Genomic DNA, 22,231 nt, shown 5'->3' on the forward strand with positions numbered 1-22,231 from the left:
CTCGAACCCAGAGATCCGCCTGCGTCTGCCTCCTGAGTGCTGGGGTTAACGGCGTGCGCCACCACTGCCCCAGTGATCACCGTTTTTCTAAGTGAGAATTCTTACTATAATTATAATTATCCTCTTCTTTTTCTATGGCTGTAGCCTAGAGAAACGGACATGTTCTCTTAGTTTATGAACCCAAACCACAACATGCCATATCTGGGCCTGACGAGAGCTTTAGTTATTCAGAGGATGTGGACTTTCAGACAAAGGAACTAACCATTAGACTTTGAAAGTGTTGCCATGGAGAAGAAACTGGATGTATTTATTCCATTTATGTAATAAGTAGCCTTTGGCTTCTTACTTTATTTTGCACACATAAACACATGGGTGTTTGATGCACGCATGTGTCTGCATCACGTACATGCTCAGAGACAGAAGACACCCTGAATTCCCTGGGACTGCGTTAACAGTGAGCCGCCATTTGGGTGGTGGGAATCGGAGCCAGGTCTCCTACAAGAATAGGCAGTGCTCTTAACTGTTGAGCCACCCACCTCTCCATCCCCAAGGAGATGTATTTATTTTGAAATAAAGAGGGTCACTGGGCAGCTAAAGTGGGGGAATATGGCAGAGTCTGTTATTTAAATGAATATAGCCCTTCTCCTTTTTTTCCTTCCAGAAAGCCAATGGTAAGCCAGATATGGTGACTCACAGCCGTAACCTGAGCATTTGGGCAGCTAAGGCAGCACTGTGATCTCACGGCTAGCCTGGGCCATATACTGAGTGCTAGGCTGGCCTCAGCTATACACCAAGACCCTGTCAATCAAAACAAATTAAACTAAACCAAAATAAAAATGTTGAGTAGCAATGTTCTTAGGCACAAACCTAATTCTGACCTTGCTCCCAATGAGATCGTTGAGCGCTACTTTCTCCATGAGCACAGGCATAGGCCCAGAGTTCCCAGAGTGGGGCACACGGGGAAGGGCTCGTGTGAGGCAGTCTAAAGGACCACGCAATGCTTGCTCCTTCCTTCCTGAATCCTTAGGGTTACCTTTCGACCAGAGCACACTGTAAGGGTGGCTAAGGGAAAGGAAAGAGGAGCCTGGGCCCCTGATGCCATGTCAGTGATGCCCTGCTGCTGTGGATTAGCTCTCAGGGCTCAATGAATAGATACACTTAGGCCACTCTACTGTATATAGCCCGAGTCAGCACCTAAATGACACATAGACAGAACTTTCTACCAATCAGGGCTGCGAGACAGCTCAGCCAATAAAGTGCCAAGTTAAAACCTGAAACGCAAGAAAGCCAGGTGCAGTGCTCATACGGAGGCCACAGGGCACCTGGGATGTCGCTCCTCAGACGGCAACCATCTTTTTCCCTGAAGGACTCTTAATGGGCTGGAAGTCAGCGAGTAGGCGAGACTGGCTGCTACCGTGCGCCATGGGTCTGCTGACTCTGTCTCGGGCTGGCACTGCGGCGCATGCCACTACCCCGCAGGTTTAAACGTGGGTTCTAGGGACTGAACTCAAGCCCTCGCTCGTGCCCGCTTTCTGACTGAGCGACCTCCCAAGCATAACACTTACTTTCATTTATCCTTTTAAAAAAGATTTGTTTTCATGTGCATGCGTGTGTGCCTGCATGTATGTACACAGCGCACATGTGTGCCTAGTGCCTGTGGAGACCAGAAGGGCTATCGCACCCCTGGCTCTGGAGTTAGTCAGTTGCGAGGCTTCACATGGGTGCTAGGAACTGAACAAGCGCCGAGCCAGCTCTCCAGCCAATGCTGACTTTCTTAACAACCACAAGAGGTCTGCTGGCCTGGCTCCCGAGGTATGACCCGCCTTCCACTCCCCTCAACCTCAGTTCTCAGCCTCCAACATTCTGGGATTTTTAATGCAAAAATAAAGATTTCAAGGTAGAGGAAATATTTGTTTTAGTAAGGTTTTAAATTTCTTTTACACACATTTATGTGTGACACACAGGGAGAACTCCGGGTGTCGTCCTCAATTGTTCCTTACCACTCATTATTTAAGGGTCTTTCACCAAGCCTGGCACTCATGTTTTGGCTATACTGGCTGGATAGAGAGCCTTTGTCATCTGCTTGTCTGCACCCAGCTCTGAGTGAGGTACAGACCCGCTCAGCCACACATGACTTTTCTGTGGGTACCGACATATCGGTGCCTCCTGCTTGGGCAGCAATCACTTTGCCCACGTTCATCTCTCCAGCCCCATTTCCACTTTACTGCTGGAGACGGGGTCTGGCACCAGGATCTAGGCATTGCCAACTGGCTGGCCAGTCAGACCCAGTATCTGTCTCCTCTTCCCCAGTGCTGCTCAGTGATGTGCGCCATCACGCCCAGCTACTCATGGGGGCACAGGGGCGTCTAATGCACACGGTCAAGCTAGAACAGCAGGAACTTTTTTGGCTGCTCCATCTTGCTAGCTCCCTAAAAGATACACACACACACGTGTAATATGTGTGTGTGTGTGTGTATGAATGCTTCGCCTGAGGTAACTCTGCTCACTCTGTGAGTGCCTGGTGCCCATGGAGGTCAGGAGAGCACATCCCATCACTTGGAACTGGAGTTACACACAGCTCTTAGCTGGCACGGGGTGCTGGGAATGGAGCTCAGGTCCTCCACAGGAGCAGCCATTGTTCTCAACTGATGATGAGTTGTTCCACCCGTAAAAACAACTTTTTTGGGTTTTTTTTTTTTTTTTGAGACAGAGTTTCTCTGTGCAGCTTGGCTATACTGGACGCGCTTTGTAGACCAGGCTGACCTCAAACTCACAGAGATCCACCTGCCTCTGCCTCCCTGAGTGCTGGGCTAACAGGCGGGCACCACCATATCTGGCTGATAAATATATTTTTAAAATGCACCTTTTCCTCAAAAGTAAGGACTGTGTCTTTTTACTAGTCTGAACCTTTATCTTGTAAAAAATCAGAGGACAAGAACAGGCTCTAGGTGTGAAATTTAGAGATTTTAATGCAAGCTATTCCCGAGAAATAAGGGACAAAATCTCTGCTGCGTTCCAACATTTCCCTTAAAGTGGAGCAAACTAGCCTCAGCTCAACGTTTTCAGGTGTCTTGTCCTATGGCTGCGGTCACAGGCACAATGGCCTGTGAGTCACCACCTCAACCTAAAGTAGTAGCATCCCTTTTCTTACTAGTTTGAGGGTAGGCGAGAAGAAATGCCTTCCTTCTAAGTATGGTGCTCAGCGCAGAAAGATCATGCCCACCACTGGACCAGCTCAGAGGGTAAATCGCCACCACCAAAACCTGGCCACCCGAGCGTGATCCCTAAATCCCACGGCGGAAGGAAAGAACCAATTCCTGAAAGCCTTCCCTTGGTGCAGCTGTGCCGCACACCTGCACTCAAAACACACTCAGGTGTCTGCTGCTTCCACTAGAAGCCACACAAACTACTCTATTCCTCTACAGTCTATTTAGTAAGCGTTTGTGCTTCCTGAATGCTCAGCTCCCTGCCCCACCCCCCAATCACAGACAGTGAATAGAGAATCAATCTGAATCGGGAAAACAACAGAAACCCGTAACAGGAAATGACAGGAACGTAGACTGCAGGAGCGTGGCGGATCTTCTCTGATCCTCCTAGTGGTTTGCTTTATTTGAAAAGCAGAAGGCGGCCAGGCACCTGCAGCGTGCTTCCTTTTCCTAAGGTCGACGCTATGACAGCAGATGCCATGACACAATCTCTTGTAGATTAAATTCTACACTCAGAATGCTAAAAGTTTGGGGAAAAATATTTAAAGACTCTTTATGAAGAATTAATGCCAGCACAGCACAACTGCTCAAGACTAAGTTTATAAACTCATGTTTTGTTTTGCCGACTCCGTGCTTAGTACATAAACTCGTGCTGTAGTTGTCCACACTAAACTTTCACTGAGAGGCAGCAACCTACTATTTGTACTGGTGATGGTTTTTAAGTCACTGTGTAGACCAGGCTGGCCTCAAACTCACAAAGGCTGGCCTGTCTCTGCCTTCCAAGCATCAAGGATCAAGGCCTGTGCCACCACGCCCCGGGCTCCATCACAGCGTTAATTAAATATCAACCATCTTACTTGCTTCAGCCTTCACTTTGTCCATTTCAGCAAGCAATGCCACTTCTCGGTCCATTAAACTAGGGAATAAAAGGACAAAGAAAAAGGGTTAAATGAGAAACTCAAATGCCAAAAACAGCATACAATTAATAACGGAGAAATAGCAAACTTGTTCACTAAAACCACACTGCTAAGAAACAATGTACGGGCCACATGGAAGCTGGTATCATATTCTCAACAAAGAATATTTCAGAAGATTCTTAATAAAATAAATGGACCCCACTCCCTTTTTTTCTATGTAATACTGCAGGCCAGCTACTAGCGATCCGAGGTTAGAACCAGCAGATGGCAGTAGCAAGCCACAAAAAAGTCTTAGTTATGCTAACTCAAGTGCTTCTGGAAATTATTTATTTCCAGGAGTGCAAACTTGTACAACCACTTTGGAAAGCAATCCGATGCTTTCTCAGAAAATTGGGAATAGCATTATCTCAAGATCCAGCTATACCAGTCCTAGGCATATACCTGAAAGATGCTCCACCATACCACAAGGACATTTGCTAAACTATATTCATAGCAGCTTTATTCGTAATAGCCAGAATCTGGAAACAACCTAGATGTCCTTAAACTGAAGAATGGATACTGAAATTGTGGTACATTTACACAAAGAAATACTATTCAGCTACTAAAGACAAGGAAATCATGAATTTATAAGCAAATGGATGGAACTAGAAAGATCATCCTGAGTGAGGTAACCCAGAACCAGAAAGACACCTATGGGATGTACTCATTTTGAAGTGGATATGAGCTATATAATAGAGGATAAACACACTAAACTCTACATACCTAAAGAACCCTAGGGAGGATGCTTAAAATCTCATTTAGAAGGCAAGCAGGATAGCGGCAGAAGAGGGGGAACAGGACAGGGAGCCTACTACAGATGTCCTCTGAAAGACTCCACCCAGCAAGGGATTGAAGCAGACTTTGGGCAGAATGTAGGGAGTCTTATGGGAGAAGGGGGAATAGAGGAAGGACCTGGGGACAGGAGCTCCACAAGGAGACCAACAAAGCCAACAAATCTGGGCCTAGGGGGTCCTGCAGAGACTGATGCATCAAGCAAGGACCATGCACAGAAAGGATCTAAACCCCAGGCTCAGATGTAGCCCATAGGCAGCTCAGTCTCCATCAGGGCTCCCTAGTAAGGGGAGCAGGGGCTCTCTCTGACATGAACTCAGTTGCCTGTTCTTTGATCATGTCCCCCTGGTGGGGAGACCTTGCCAGCCCACAGAGGAAAAGGATACAGGCAGCCCTGGTGAGACTTGATAGACTAGGGTTAGATAGTAGGGGAGGAGGACTCCCTCTTTCAGTAGACTAGGAGAGGTGAATAGTGATGGAAGAGGGAAGGTGGGTGGGACCAGGAGGAGATGAGGAAGGGGGGCTACAATTGAGATATAAAGTGAATAAATTGTAAAAATAAAGAAATAAATAAAATTAAAAATAAAAACTTTAAAAAATAACTTATTTCCACAATTTTTATATGTTGGTTTATCTTTTTAAAAAGATATGGTCTCACTGTGTATCCTAGCTGGTCTGGAACTCTGCGTAGACCACAGCCTTGAACTCACAGAGATCCACCTGTCTCTGCCTCTTGGATGCTAGGATTCAGGTGTGCACCACCCCACTGAGCTCGGTTTGTATAATCTGCTCGTCTTGCATCTAATTTGACCAGGCAGTATCTTTGCAAGGGCATAGGGAAGCTGTTCATGGTTACAGTCTATGTGCCCAACATGTGACAAGTGTGGCACCAACCTCAAGGTACTACAGTCTTCACAATACAGTCTATGAGCCAGGCGTGGCTACGCGCAGCTGTGAGCGCAGCGGGGAGGCGGGGGCGGGGGCGGGGGCGGGTGAATCCCTGTGACCTCGAGGCCAGCCTGGTCTATAAAACAAATCCATGACAATAAAGGCTACACAGAGAAACCCTGTCTTGCCAAACCAAACCAAACCAAAACCCCACAGTATAGTCCAGGCTGGTTTTTGATTTAGAACTGTTTAGAAGTAATCGGAAAGGATGGGATTAAAAGCTTCTCATAGCTTTTCCCTTCCTCGGCGTTAGGGATCCGGCCACGGGCCTTGTAAACATGGGCAGGCATTCTACTTCCGGTTTCTTTTTCTCTTCTGCAGAGTCGGAGGTGGACACAGGGCCTGTGTGTGCTAGGGCGGCGCTCTTCATTGGTGCTGTACTCCCAGCTTTCCCTCCTTCCCTCCCTTGCCCCCTCCTTCCTTTCTTTCTTTCCTTTCTTTCTTTGATCCACAGTTTTTCTGTGTAGCCTTGGCTGACTTGGAACTCACTTTGTAGACCAGGGTGGCCTCGAACTCACAGATACCCCCTGCCTCTGCCTCCTCAGTGCTGGGATCACAGGTGTGCACCACCACACCAGCTCTAGGCTGACCTTGAGTTCATCATTCTGTGTCGGCTTCCCAAGTGCTGGGATTACAGGTGTGTCACTAATCCTGAAGTTACTGGTCCTCTGTCTGTTTAGATTTTGTTGGCGAGTGGTGGTTTTTTCAGAGAGTTTCTCTGTGTAGCCCTGGTTGTCCTGGAACTCAGATCTGATTGTGTCTGCGATGACCAACCCCCAAGACCGATTAAAGGCAAGTGCTTCCACACCCAGTTTATCCAGACTTTTATTACATATTTATTTATATGTGTGTGTGTGCAGACCATCAGAATCACTGCACAGGAGTTCACCCTCCTACCCCCACGTGGGTCACAGCTAAAACTCAGAGACCTGCTGAGCCAATCCATCCACCCGAGAGTTCTCCCGTATAAGGCATGGCTCTAAGGTTAACAGAAATTCTACTCCTGCTTCTGGCTGGAAAGGCGATCATTCACTCACACCGCTTGATTCATCTCACCGAGTAATCACCTTAACACAAGGTAGTTAGTATGGAGACTACACCTGTAAGAGACACACTGACAGGGCAGGGTCATTTCCTGGAGCAAAGCCCTCACAGAGAAGTGCCTGAGAGCCCCAGTCTGGTGATTATGCATGGTAATAAACAGACTTGTAACTAAACAAATCTGAGCGGCAAATTAATCCAAGCAGCCTGAGGGGAAAGCCGTACCCTGCTGTGAACACTTCCTACCTTGGCGGCCCTCTGCTTGAACTCCAGTGGCCTTTGGAAAGCCCAGACGCCGTGGCCAGGACAGGAGCCGCCAGGCCTACAGCTCGATGCTGCTGCCTTCCTGTTGCCAGCTCGGCTTAAGATGCACACACCGGGCCTACCATATGACAAGCTCCTTTGACTTTGACACAGCTTATAAAATATTTATTAAAGACTTCAGAAAACAAGCAAGCTTTTCACATCTCACGGTCTTTACCGAGAAAAGTCGAGCTGTAGGAATGTTTTCAACAAATCAAGTTCTATAATGACATGACCAGACCTTCCTTGTGGAAACAAGAGCTGGTACTCTGTGATGATTCTTTCCACTGTAACAATGACTGGTAGTCACTTAGAAACTTTGCTTTTCTTTACTGATTCACTGGTGAGCACAAAGCATCCATACTGACCGGCAATACAATACTACGAAAACATCTCTTCCATTCTAAGTCTGGAACTTTTGCTGGACCCCACAGCCGGAGTTAATAATACAGCACAAGGCCACTTAAGACTTTAGACTGAGATCCCGCTGTGCACCCAGTCTGTTTGTCTAACCTGCCTTCGGGAGAACAATGTAACAATCAACCTCACTTGCTTTGGACTTCCCACTAATCAGTTCTTACAACCTAAGCTACCCTGTAATCTTAAACTATTAATTCTTGCATGCACCTGACTTAAGTAATGCAGGCGTATCATTTGCTGAGAACGGCAAATGTAGAGGTTAAAAGCAATGTTATAAAATGACTATCTATTGTAAGTGCTGTACACATTCGTGGGTAATGCTGAATACAACGTTTGATTAGTGCTTGATTACAAACAACAGTGTCTGTAACCCTGTTTAGCATCTGGGTCAGCTGGAGTCAACCACTTAATCCCTTGTAAAGCCCTTTACAGTTTTTTTTGTTTGTTTCTGTAAAGTATCCCTTAGATTTTCTGCATGTGATGCTTTCTGTACTGCTCAATAAAAGACAGCAAAACCCTTTTGGGGACAGACATACAGACACACATATACACACTTTTTGGTATCTATTATTTTATTTTAAAAATAAAATATTTATTTATTATTTATACAGTGTTCTGCCTGCTTCTATGCCTCCAGGCAAGAAGAGGGCACCAGATCACCACATGGTTGCTGGGAATTGAACTCAGGACCTTTGGAAGAACAGCCAGTACTCTTAACCTCTGAGCCATCTCTCCAGCCCCTCTTTTATTGTATGAGTGTTTTACTTTGCATGTATGTCTGTCTGCCACACCAGATCCCCTGGAACAGGAGTTCCAGGCAGATGTGAGCCACTGTGTGGGTACTGGGAATCAAAACCTGATCTTCTGCAGGAACAATGCAGCCTTCTCTCTAGCTCCCTTGGGCTCATGCTTGATTAAATGTCATTAAGAGGAAGTGCTTTGGTTTCTTTCCTTAATGTGATACCAATTCATTATTAATTGCTAATGTATTTAATCTATGCAACTGACAATATGAGTCCTCTCACAAAAGTTACTTTACATTCCATACCGAAGACCAATAAAACAGAAAAGGCTTGCCTTCCAAGCCTCAAGCTCTGCATCAACTCACAGGACCCACGTAAGAATGCTGGGCATGGCAGCACACACTTGCAACCCCCAGGGCCAGGGAGGCCACACTAGTAGATGCTTAGGGCTTGCTGGCCAGCCAATCTAGCTTCCTCAGTGACTTCTACTCCAGCAGGGGACCCTGCTCAAAAAGAGGTGGATGAAGCTGGGTACAGCAGCATACGCCTTTAATCCTAGCACTCTGGAGGCAGAGGCAAACAGACTTCTCCACACAGCATGGTCTACACAAAAAGTACCAGGCTAGCTGAGGCTATATATTTAGACCCTGTCTCAAAAACATAATAATAACAACAACAACAACAACAACAACAACAAAACCCAAAATCAAAACCACGCATACTAGACAGATGACTCAGTAGATAAGAGTACTGGCTGCTTTTGCAGAGGTCCCAGGTTCGATTCCCAGCAACCACAACTGTTCCAGGGGATCTGATGCCCTCTTCTGATGCCCTCTTCTGATGCCCACAGACAACAGACACGTATGTGGGGCACAGGCATACATGCAGGCAAAACATTTATATGCACGCACACATTCCCCAATACACAAATGCATTTAAAAGACCAACAAAAGTAGCAATTACTTCTTTTTGTTTGTCATGTTGCCACGACAACATCTCCCGAAACACCCCGGCTTTAGCTCAGAGCAAACGGGAATGGAAAACAGCCTGAAGGAGCTTCATCAGTATTTGTAACTTTCCATTAAAGATTTTACAACTCTTTAAGATATAGAAATAAACATTAAAGTTAATAACAGCTCTCGTTAAAAGCTCCTGACCCGAAGGCTTTCTGTTGTAAAGAAGGCCCTCTTCTTAGGCCATTCATTTTTCAGCAAAGCATTCTGGACAGTGCGTTAGGACTTCTGCAGTTTCCAAAGAGTCCTGGCAACACATACACACAGCCAATACGGACTGTTTTATCCTCTTACATTTTCTGTATTTTTCAATGTTTTCATCACAAAAAGTTGGAGAAATGTGTTTACCACAACATAAACAGAGGCAGTAGGAAGTCAAAATCAGAACATCAGAAAGGTTAGGTATCAGGTAATAAAAGAGGCTTTCTTCCAATAATTTATTGTAATTTAACTTTTTTTTAACTAATTTATTTAATTTTATTTTATGTGCATTGATGTGAGGGTGTCAAATCACCTGGAACTGGAGTTACAGACAGTTGTGAGCTGCCTTATGGGTGCTGGGATTTGAACCTGGGTCCTTTAGGGAGAGCAAACAGTGCTCTTAACCACCACTGAGCCATCTCTCCAGCCCCGTAATTTAACTTTTTAAAAGCAGAAATTTAGCTAGAGTTTCCTATCTGTTGCTGAGCTAAACAGTGGTCCCGGTATGCAATGGTGGCCAAGAGTTCTCAAGTGCATGTGGTATGAAGTAATGGTTTTCAGATGCCATAAACGCATTAGCTATGATAACGAAGAAAGGCTCCTTCAGGCTGTCAGGCTTTCCATGACTGCTCACTCAAGGCACCAGGCTTCCCTCCAGGCTCTCCTCAATGGCAGCGTTACCACAGCACCCGGTGACTGTGACACAGCTAATGCAATTTGCTCAACATTGCTGGGACCCTGACTGGAAATGTCTTACGAAGCCTGAGCCCTTACTCAGTGTAAATCACCCCAGACACCACACCCAGGATTCTGTGTGGTCCTGGCTGTCCTGGAACTCAGTTTGTAGACTGGTTGGCCTTGACCTCAGAGATTCACTTACCTCTGCTTCCTGAGTGCTGGGATTAAAAGCCTATGTCACTATACCCAGCTTGGTGTAAATAATTTCTGTATTTTTTTTTTAATCAATAAATATGCTGCTGGATGGTGGTGGTACGCAACTTTAATCCCAGCACACAGGAGGCAGAAGCAGGTGGATCTCTGATTTTGAGGCCAGCCTGGTATACAGAGAGTGAGTTCCAGGACAGGGAAGGAGGGAAGGAAGGAAGGAAGGAAGGAAGGAAGGAAGGAAGGAAGGAAGGAGGGAGGAGAAAGGGGGAGGGAAGGAGGGAGGAGGAAGGAGGAGAGAAGGAGGGAAGGGGGAGGGAAGGAGGGAGGGAGGAAAAAGAAGGAGGGAAAGAGGGAAGGGGAAGGGAGAAGGAAGGGGGAGGGAGGGATGAAGGGGAAGAGAGGGGGAGGAAGGGAGGAAGAAAGGAAGGAAGGAAGAAAGGCAGCCAGCAGCAAGGAAGGAAGGAAGGCAGACAGGAAGGGAGGCAGGAAGGAAGGAAGGAAGGAAGGAAGGAAGGAAGGAAGGAAGGAAGGAAGGAAGGCAGGCAGACAGGAAGGGAGGCAGGCAGGCAGGCAGGCAGGAAGGAAGGAAGGAAGCTTTGTGTACCTCATGACTGTCCCTGGGGAAAGCACTGATAGCTGACTGGTCTCTGTTTCCTCCCCTTCCTCTCAGGAAACTGCTTAACTTATTTTAAAGCTCTTGCACATTTTATCGCTCAGAGTAGCTGCTGCTGCAGTGTCAGCACTGAGATGTACTGGGTGCCTCTCATTTCAAGCAAGGCCTTTGACTGATATACCTAACATGAAGCTATTCATTCTGATTCTAGCCTTGCCTTCAGTTCTTCCTTGATGCCAAAAATAATTACCACTTGCTTATGATTACTGCATTAGAAAAACAGTATTTTAAATACAACTGTGGTAATTCTACAGCTAGTTTTAACAGGATAATACCATAAACTACATAGTAATATTCTCAGGTAACTTTTATTTGATTCTACTTTCTCAAAACTTAGAACACATTTTTCTAATACCATTTGCAAATCAAAGAAATCGAAGCAAAGCCAATGAAAACAACCTTTTTTTTTTCTTTTTAAGACTCCATTCTTCCCATTTAAAGGAACTAAAAGAGAATTATCAATAGTTTTTTCCTTTGTTTTTTTGAGACAGGGTCTCTCTACATATCCTGATATCCTGGAACTCAAACTCCTAAGATTGGCTTGCCTCTGCCTCCAGAGATGCCCGGCAACAGCTAAGCGTATGGGTGTTTTGCCTGCCTGTATGTCCGTGGACCACTTGAGGGCCTGGTGCCACTGGAGGCCACAAGCGGCTTAAGATGGCCTGGGGCTGCAGCTGCAGGTAACTGTGGGCCTCTGCACCCATGCTGCAAGCTGAGCCTGGGTCCTCTGGGAAAGCAACAGGTGCTCCTGGCTACCCAGCATCTCCCTGCCCCAGTAGTTTCTATCAGCAGAGAAGAAGGCGCCACGTCTTCAAGCCTCCACGTCCCTAGCACTGGCCTTACTGGAGTACATCACTCTCTTGTGCTCAAAACAAAGCAGCCCCGACGGGGCCAGATCAGAGGAGCAACTGCAGCAAAACCAAACTCAAGAACTCACATACTTAACGTGACCACCATGAAAATTCTGCTGCCTTTCTGTTTGTAAGGGGGCTTTTACAGAGCAGGTGGATAGAAATTCCGTGTTTATTTTCCTGCTTGCTTTTTGTTAACAATTTTTATTAAAATTTATTTTAGTTTTTATTTGTGTGTGTATCTGTGTGAATGTACACACACATGGGTGCCTGTAGAGGCCAGAAAAGGGCGTTAGCCACCCTGGAGCTGAGTGACAGGCAGTTGTGAGCCCTCACTGTAGGAACTGGCACTGAATTGGTGCCTCTATAAGAACAGCAAACACTTTTAACCACTAAGCCATCTCTTTACTCCTATTTTTTTCAGATAAGAGTTTTGCTTATTTGCAGCAATCCCTCTGCCTCAACCTCCTGACTTCTGGGTTTACAAGCATGTGCTACCATGACCAGCTGAGTCTAGATTTCAATGATCTAAAACAGCTTTTAAGAAGTCTGAACTCAATAAAATGGTTGATTTGATTAAAAAAAAAAAAAAAGAAGAAGAAGTTTGAACTTTTCTTTTTTTCAATTCAAAACCTGCCACACCTGTAATCACAGTACTCAAGACTGAGGAGGATCATGAGTTTGAGGCCAGCCTGGGCTACACAGAATGACCACATGACTAAATGGTGGCATTTTATAATCTGCCAAAGAAAGAAGCAGTTTCCATCTGTGCTATCAAGTCCGTGGCTAGGTTTATAGTTAAGGAAAAGTGGCTGGTGTGTTAAGCACACCTGCTGAGCCTGGATTTTCGTTCGAAACCACCATTTGTTTTTGTGCAAGTTCTTTCTTTTTCTTTTTTTTCTTTTTCTTTTTCGAGAGAGGGTTTCTCTGTGTAGCTCTGGCTGTCCTGGACTTGCTTTTGTAGACCAGGCTGTCCTCGAACTCACAGAGATCTGCCTGCTTCTGCCTCCTGAGTGCTGGGGTTACAGTCGTGTGCCACTGCACACAGCTTGTGCAAGTTCTTTATAGAACAACGACATCCTCATCTAAGGCTCCAGAAACAGAGAGGAATAGGTAAACTAGCCAGGTAAAGGCTACAGAATAAAACAGAGACATTTGTTAAGACACAGAAAATCAAAAACTGTACAGTGAGAAAGTGTTAATACCAGGAATGACTTTTGGCTTTTATAGAAATTAAAAATTATTTATCTGTTAAGGTAGAAAATTTATGACTTGTATTTCTATTCTAAAAAATATAATTTATGGGCAATGTGGTAAAAAACAAGAAAGAATAATGTGATCTTTAAAACTGTACTGTTTTTATCTAGTTTGTGTATGTGTATGGACACGTGACCCAGGCTGGTCTTCAAGTTGCTATGTATCCAAGGATGACCTGGCAGGCCTGATCCTCCCTGGCCAAGTGCCAGGATCATAGGCGTGCGACACTGTATCTGTTTTATGCATAAACCTGTTGGGAATTCAAGCCAAGCCCTCCTGCATGCTGGCCAAGCACCACACCACTACTGAACCGCCTCCCGGTCCTGTCGTCTGAAGAGCAGTACGGACATTCCTTGGTCAAATGCTCATTCAGCTCTAGCTCCTACTTTACTCCTCTCTTCTTTCAGCCTCTGCTCCCTACTCTAGCTCTGCTTGGTCCTTCTGCACATATATATGTGTACATGTAGATATGTATGTGTATATGTGTATATACACACACATACACACAGGTTTTCGAGTCAGGGTTTCTCTGTGTAGCCTTGGCTGCCCTGGACTCACCTTGTAGACCAGGCTGCCTCAAACTTATAGAGATCCACCTGCCTCCGCCTCCTGAGTGCTGGGGTCAGGCAGGTGCCCCACCCCTCTACCTTCTGAGTCTTTTTTTTTAGTGCAGTGTTCTACCTCTATTGTCTTTGCTACTTTGTGGGTCCTTCTTTTTCCCACTCTTTACCCCCACCCCATTCCATCCTGTATCACTCAGGGAGAGAAAGAATAGAGGGGGAGGGGAGAAAGATCCTTGAATCTAATTTTATTCTTCTTGTTTCTTCTTTGAGGGTACTACTAACAGCATGCACGTGGAGGTTGGAGGACAGCTTACAGGCTGGTTCACGCTGTCTACCATGTGGGACCCAGGGATGAATTCAAATCGTCAAGCTTAGTGGCAAGTGCCTTTACTGGATGGGTCATCTTGCTGGCTTTATAATTTCATCTTTCTCAACTGAAAACCCTCACTCCAACCCTGCTCTACAATGACAAAGTTCTAACGCCTATTCCACACTGGTTTCTCTGCTACAGCCTTTCAGCGGAGGAAGGACTAACCCACGGGACGTGTATCAAATGGGTCCAGCCTCCCAGAGCTTGAATACTGAAGTCATCAGAAAGGTCTGAGGGGGGGAAGGGAGAGAGGGCTGGGAGGGGAGAAAGGAGGGGCTACAACTAGGATGTAAAGTGAATAAAAAATAAAAGGTCTGAACAAAAAGGTGACTGGGTCAGAGTGCACAGGTTCAAATACTGTGCCTGCATTTTATGATGTCACACTACACAATGTAACTGAAGACTCAGTCTTTTTTCACTATGATAAAAAGACAACTACTTAGGAAGGACTCAGGATCAGTAAATCAGGCAACACACCCAACCACATTTAGTAAGATGAATGTGCTGGTTGGCTCTTGTCAACCTGATACCTTGGAAACAGGATCTCAATGAGGAGTCGCCTCGGTCAAATGGGCCTGTGGACATGTCTGTAGGGCGTTTTCCTGACTGCACACTTGGTGGGGTGCCCGGCCACTGTGGGCTGGACCACCCCTGAGCAGGTGGCTCAACTTCCCTCCTTGGTTTTGGCCAGTGTTTTCTCACAGCAACAGAGTGGAAACTAGGACCGTGTTCTATGCAGTCATTTGCACAGGTGGTTAGAGACCTTTTTAATGCTGGCTTTTCAAATAAACGAAAACTTTATTTTTATTCAGAACAGAAGCCTAGCATGTCTTCTGTTGGCTGTTTCCAGCTAGGACCTGGATGGCAATCTTCCGCCACACCACCCCTTTCAGGATGCACCGACTCTACAGTCTGCTGCCTTGACAGTTGTGAACTCAAGTCAGATTAACAAGGAAAGTAACCCTGGGTCTAGAGATGGTTCCTCTTAAGTCACCACAAGGAAGGACAGACTCTAGTTCAGCCCTGGAACTCTGACTCCGGTCCCTTGAGGTCTGGGTCGGCTTTTCCTTAGCGTCACATGGGAGAAGTCGCCACCAGACACCTCCATGCTGCCCTGACAGGGAATGTAATCCTATTGTCACAGTCTGCTAGAACCCTTTGCTTTTCTTTGATACTGTACAAACACAACTATGACTTTCTAACTGACACTAACCCTAGGCTGTATGGTGCTAAGGTTAGCTCACCTGTCAACTATGTCCTGAAGTAACAACTGCAAGGTATACAGGGCAGGTAGCTTTTTTAATCAGCCGGAGAGAAGGAACCAGCAGAGAAGGGCAGCGAATCTCTTTCCTCAAGTTCAGTTAGCCTGGTTGTTAATCAATACTAACACACAGTGCCCAGGGAGGGAACCATTTCATTTGTCACTTATTGAAGGAGGTTCCTCTTGGTTGGGCTCCAAGTCAGCAGGAACTCACAAATCTCCTCACAGAAGTGTGTTTCCTGCTGTAGGCTGCTGAGTGCAGTCAGGTCCTGTGGTTGAGTAAGCAGGAAGCTGGATGATCTAAGGGATCAGGGACCTATCAAAGCAAAGTCGTGACAAACCACAATTACCTCTGTTTTTCCTCATCTGCCAATAATATGATAAGAATATTTTACAAAAACCACAGCACTTCATCCTTGCAGATGGTCAGATCAAGGATACATTGGTTCCCTAGGAAATTTATCAGAACTCAGAGCAAAAAAGCTTGGGGAACTGCCTGGACCTAGCTGCCTGGAAGATGGCATCAAGGAAAGAGGAAATCTAAGTTTGGAGACAATTTGGCAGGAGCGAAACTGTACATTAAGAAAGAGGACACATGTCATTCTAGCTACAAAACTGAAAGGCGGAAATTGGGGCTCCAGGCAAAGCTTGGACAAGAGGCGAATCAGTTCTCTTAAACAGTACTTTTTTTTTTTTTGGAGCTGGACAAGTGGCACATGCTTTAAATCCAGCACTCAAAAGGTTGAGGCATGAGGACCACAGGTTCAAAGCCAGCCTAGACTTCACAGAAAGTTCTCTCTTAAGACACCTCCTCACACAAACACACAAGTAAGTTTTGCTTATGAGAACATTTTTTTGGAAGTGTTATTTTTTTTTTGGAAGTGTTATTTTATTTTCATTACTTCACTTTGTTTTCAATCCCAGAGACAAAAAGGACTGAAGGGACCCACAGTCACAATCCTCCTTGCTCAGCTCCTTCTACCCGCTGAGGAACACGGTGACCAAAGAGATATGGTCAGGCATGATCTAATGGTCCATGGACCATTGGTAAGAAAACAGCTGGGCAGCTGTGGGGGCGTGAAGGGCTCTTTTACTACTCAGTGTTAATGTAAGTAGTTCTTAATAAGCAGAATGCACGGTCCTAAATCCTTAAATCAGTCTAATGGCTTGTACTCCTGACATTTTCTTTTTCATCTAAATCATCCTTATTTATTTGTGTGCATGTGGGGTATGGGAGATGCGTGTGGAGTAGTCCGAGAACAACTGTAGGAAGAGAATTCTCTCCTTCCATGCTGTGAATCCTCGGGGTCAGACCTGGGTAGTCAGGCTTGGAGGCAAGCATCAGCTGAGCCATCTTGACAGTCTATTGTCTTTTTGAAAATTTGGTTCAAACCATTACAAAAAAAAAAAAAAAAATTCCCTTAAAAATACAATTCCCTAGCAAAGAGCTATGGTTTAACAAACAACAGCTTATTATCTAATTAAAACAGCTCTAATGTACCCGTATTAACTTCTCCCCAAGAAGGATTCAACAATCAAACACATTTGAGGAAAAACCATATATAGGTTCCACTTTTAATTCACAATGCCAATGAGAATTCAGAGAGCTGCAAGGTTCCATGCTATGCTGTTTTAGAAAGTATTTCCAGGGGCTGAGGAGACAGCTCAGTAGGTAAGAACGCTTGCTCTGCAGCTCTGGGACCTGAGTGTGAATTCCTTGGTACCCACACAAGAAACGGCATGGCTGTCCACACGTGTAACCCAGCAAAAAGGGGTGGGGAGAAGGTGGTTTCTGAGAGCTAGCTGGCCCAGAGCTAGCTGGCAAACTTGAAGAACAGTGCGAGAGCCTATCCTAAGGCAATGTTTCAGCAACACAGGAAGACACCAATGTTTTGCTCTGGCCTCCACATGCAGTCACAAGTCCACACACACATGCACAGGCTTGCACACACACAAAGTATTTAGGCCCAACACCTGAGGCTGTCCTCTGACCTCCACACATGCACCATGGCACATGCACACTTGCACATGTGCGCGCGCTCACATATATACACACACAAGTATTTTTTTCAAATCTCTTTACCAAACCCGCTTTTCCTTCACAGAATACAAACTAGTGAGTTTTGAGAAATGAATACAGAATGCGACTGGAAAAATACAAGATCAAAAGTAAATCCTGATTAACAGGGCTCAGAAGAGATTATTATGGTAAGATAGACAGGAAGATGAAAGACTAGCCTGGAGACTAGCCTGGAGCAGTGGTGATCCCAGCACAGAGGCAGAGGCAGCCGGATCTCTGTGAGTTCGAGGCCAGCCTGGTCTACAAAGAGAGTCCAGGATAGTCAGGGCTACACAGAGAAACCGTGTCTTGAAAAACAAGACAAAACAAAACAAACAAAAACAGAAAGATGAAAGATTAAAAAACACACTCAGGGGGCTGGAGAGATGGCTCAGTGGTTAAGAGCACTGTCTGCTCTTCCAAAGGACCCGGGTTCAATTCTCAGCACCCATATGGCAGCTAACAACTGTCTATACCACCAATTCCAAGGGATCTGACACCTTCACACTAATGCACACAAAATAAGATAAATTATAAAAAAAAAAAAAAAAAAAAAAACACACTCAGGCTGGAGAGATGGCTCAGAGGTTAAGAGCACTAGCTGTTCTTCCAAAGGTCCTGAGTTCAATTCCTAGCACCCACAGGGTAGCTCCCAACCATCTATCATGAGGTCTGGTGCCCTCTTCTGGCATATAGGCACACATGCAGGCAGGATACTGAATACATAATAAATAAATCCTTATGTCTGTAATCCCAGTACTTGTGGAGGCAGAGGCAGGCAGATCTCTGTGCGTTTGAGGCCAGCCTGGCCTACAAAGTGAGTCCAAGATAGGCAGGGCTACACAGAGAAACAGAAACCCTGTCTCAGAATTCCCCCCCCCAGATTCTCTACATGTTTTATTTTTTAATTTTATTTTCTAAAATTTTATTTATTATAATTATTATAAATATATTTTATATCCCTGCTGCAGCCTCCTCCCTTGTCTCCTCCCAGTCCTACCCTTCCTCCCTCTTTTCCTCCCATGCCTGTTCCCTGGTCCCCTGATAGGGGAAGACCTCTTCCCCTTCTATCTGACCCTAGTCTATAGGTCTCATCAGGACTGGCTGTACTGTCTTCCTCTGTGGTCTGCAACCTGCACCCCCTGAGGGGGAGGTGATCAAAGAGCCAGCCACTGAGTTCATGTCAGAGAAAGCCCCTTCCCCGCTTAACAGGGCACCTACTTAAGAGACTGAGCTACCATGGGCTACATCTAAGCAAGGGGTCGAGGTCCTCTCCATGCATGGTCCTTAGTTGGAGTATGGTCTCTACAGGGACCCCTTTGCCCAGGTATTTTGGCTCTGTTGTTCTCCTTGTGGAATTCCTGTCCCTCCAGGTCTTTCTACATGTTTTAGTTTGTTTCTTTGTTTTCTCAGATAAGCTCTCGCTGGTAGCCAGGCTGGCCTGGAATCTGTGGTGATCCTTCTGCCTCAGCCTCCCAAGTGCTACGATTACAGGATGAGTATGGCTTTCCACTTTGTAGTTTTGTTCTAGCAGTGAGTCATTTTAATACTGTTGGCTTAGCAAATGGGCCCTATTCTATAATTATTGCCCATCTCTAGAGCACTGTGAGTTCTCTGTACCACCCAACCCCACTGGCCAAAAGAAACCGACAAAAGCAGGAAGTTAAATACACCATAGGACTTTTAAGTTTCTCCCCACTGAGTAGTTGGGAAGGGGATTAAGGGAGCTAGTGAGTGGCTTCCTTACAAATGTTTATAAATGAGTGCACATCAAATGCAACTTATCTCACCAGCTCTGCAGTTCAGCGAAAGCTTGCTTCATCTTCTTGATGGATGCATCCATCTCTTCTTTAACTACAACTCGGTACCGCGCAAGAGACACAGTACAGCGCTGGAGGTCTTTCACAGACTTCTCAATATTAGAACCTTGGAGGGGAAAAAAAAACTATTTTAAAAAGGAACATGTAAGTTAAAAGTTGGATATGATGTTTTAGGTCAAATGTCATATGAACTAAGACTGTAAACCAAATGACCAACCACCCTTTCCAACAGAAAAAAACTGTTTTGCAAAATTTCATGTTTTTTTTTTTTTTTAAAGTAAGTATCCTAAACAAAAGGAAGCAGTAAGAATTGGATTTATTTTCCCATCTTAAACAATCAACGCACAACACAGACGAAATATATAAAGTAACAGTTCTTAGCAATGGACAGCAGACAGTATTTCCCCTGAAAAAGCAGAGACAAGAAAAGTAAGGCCTATAATTGCCCCAACTTTCTGTCTGGACAGTTTCTAAACTGCAATAAAGAGAAGAAAGCCCAGGCCTTTGCAGTCTCCCTGAACTAAAGAAATAAGGATAGGATTCCCAAGATGGGGCAACAGCAGGTAGACAGAGCCTGCAAGCTCGGCGCTGGCCAGTGCATGGTCACGAGTGTGCCAGCAGGTCAGCCAAGAGTGGACAATGGCCAGGCAACAGTTCATCCCCACGAGCGCAAACAGAAAACCTCATGGTACATACAGCAGGCTGCCTGGGCGGACGCTGCCTGTCAGCGAGGCAAGGTTAGCCCTAGTTCCAAGGTTGCTCCCATCTAACCTAACAAGGCTCAAAATGTTGTCACAAAATTTAGTCCTAGAACAAGACACAAGAATACTGAAAGAAATTCAAATATCTAGTCACCAACAAAGAAGAAATTTACAATATTTAGGTTCCATTAAAAAGTAATCATCATGGGCTGGAGAGATGGCTCAGAGGTTAAGAACACTGGCTGCTCTTCCAGAGGTCCTGAGTTCAATTCCCAGCAACCCACATGGTAACTCATAACCATCTACAATGTGATCTGGTGCCCTCTTCTGGCTGGCAGGCACACATGCAGGCAGAATACTATATAAATAAGTAAATAAATCTTTTTTTAAAAAGTAATCATCAGGCATGTAAAAACAATTTTATAATTAAAAATAAACATGATCACTATGAAGAAAAAGCCAACAGTAACAGACACAGAAATGACACATGCTAGAATCAAGCATGAAGGGACATCAAAAGCTGAGGGTTTGGGATAGAGACATGGCTCAGGAGCCATCTCTTATGGAACCATCTCAATGGTTGCTCTTCCAGAGGACCTGGGTTGGATTCCCAGCAACCACATGGCAGCTCACAACTATCTGTAACTCCAGCTCCAGAGGATCCAATGTCCTCTTCTGGTCTCCATGGGCACTGGGCCTATAAATAGTACACAGATGTATCTGTAGGCAAAACACTCACACACATAAAATAAATTAAAAAAAATTAAGCTGGCAATATTAGGTCAGTGGTAGAGTGTTTGCCCGGCATGCCTTGCGCTTAGTCCCCAGGACCATAACCAAATACGTGTTTTGGGGGAAATACTAAATAGCTACTATTAGACAAACACAGACCCATGTTAAGCAGAGATATAGAAGAAAGACATTTCAAAAAATAAACTGTTAAAAAAAAAAGCAGTGTGGGTTTGACGTAGGCCTCTGCATATATGTAGCAGACGTGTAGCTTGGTGCTCCTGTGGGACTCTCTTTTGCCTACTCTTGGGACCCTTTTCCTCCTGCTGGGCTGCCTCGTCCAGCCTGACTATGAGGGGAGGTGCCTACTCCTACGGCAACTTAATACGCCATGTTTGGTTGACGTCCCTGGGGGCAGCTCTTTTCTGAAGAGAACGAGGAGTGGATCTGGGGGAGAGGAGAGCTGTAGGAGGACTGGGAGGATGGAGGGAACACTGTGGTCGGGATGTAAAATAGGAGAATAAATTTTAAAAATTAGGAAATAGAGCAGTGACTCTTAAGGCAGCAACTTTAGAAAGTATTTTCAATGAGATGAAACAGACAAAAAATAAAGCTATTTCATTTCTTCGTTTCTCTCGCAAGTCTCCAATTTTTTGAGACCAGGTCTCACTTTGTAACCGTGGCTGGCTCTGGAACTCAAATCCACAGAGCCGGCCAGCATGGGGCTCGCAATGATCCTCCTTGGCCTGCCTCCCAAGAGCTGGGGTTAGACACAGTTATTGTATGTGTACATGGCGTGTGTGTGAGGATGGCACACACCAGCACAGGCTAGAGGTCAGAGGACAACTCTCAGCCAAGTTTGTGGGCTTTGTTTTTGAGATAGGGTTTCTGCTTTGAATGTCCTGGACTCCCTTTGTAGCCCAGGCTGGCCTTGAACTCACAGGTCCGCCTGCCTCTGCCTCCCCAAGTGCTAGTATCACAGGCGTGAGCCACTGTGTCCAGCTCAGGCATGCACTTTTATCTTTGAGCCATCTTTATCAGCCCTGATTTTGTTTTTTGTTTTTGTTTGCTTGTTTTTGTTTTTTCCCAGACAGGCTTTCTCTGTGTAACAGCCCTGGCTATCCTAGTTATCTAATTTTTGAAACTGGCTCAGTCTCACATGGTCCTGTCTGGCCTTGGACTCAGTATGTAGTCAAATATGAGGTGTAGGCCACCACACTCAGCTTAAGACCCACATTTTCTTTTTTCCTCTCTTCTGTTTCTCTTATCACAGCATCCAGTTTAGAACAAACATCTTCCTTCCTCCCCTTTTCTGGTTGCAAGGCTGGGAATCAAACCTAGTGCTTTGTACATGCTTCTCAAGTGCTCTTACTGGTTTGAGACAGGACCTCAGCATACACACCCTAGGCTGGCCTCAACCTTGCGCTCCTGCCTTG

At 45.4% G+C, this 22,231-nt stretch overlaps 1 protein-coding gene across 5 annotated transcripts in view; it reads right to left on the reverse strand.

Annotated features, from left to right (window-relative positions):
- Positions 1-22,231, reverse strand: part of Spats2 (spermatogenesis associated serine rich 2) — an 86,076-nt gene that overhangs the window by 8,564 nt on the left and 55,281 nt on the right. For all 5 annotated transcript variants that reach the window (XM_060388643.1, XM_021634922.2, XM_060388645.1 and 2 more), the window contains 2 exons: positions 19,336-19,471; positions 4,064-4,122 (listed from right to left, as the gene is read on the reverse strand). In XM_060388643.1, the coding sequence (XP_060244626.1) occupies positions 4,064-4,122; positions 19,336-19,471 (195 nt within the window). The remainder of the gene's footprint in view (positions 1-4,063; positions 4,123-19,335; positions 19,472-22,231) is intronic.

Source organism: Meriones unguiculatus, chromosome 8, assembly GCF_030254825.1.
Source record: "Meriones unguiculatus strain TT.TT164.6M chromosome 8, Bangor_MerUng_6.1, whole genome shotgun sequence".
Classification (NCBI taxonomy): domain Eukaryota; kingdom Metazoa; phylum Chordata; class Mammalia; order Rodentia; family Muridae; genus Meriones; species Meriones unguiculatus.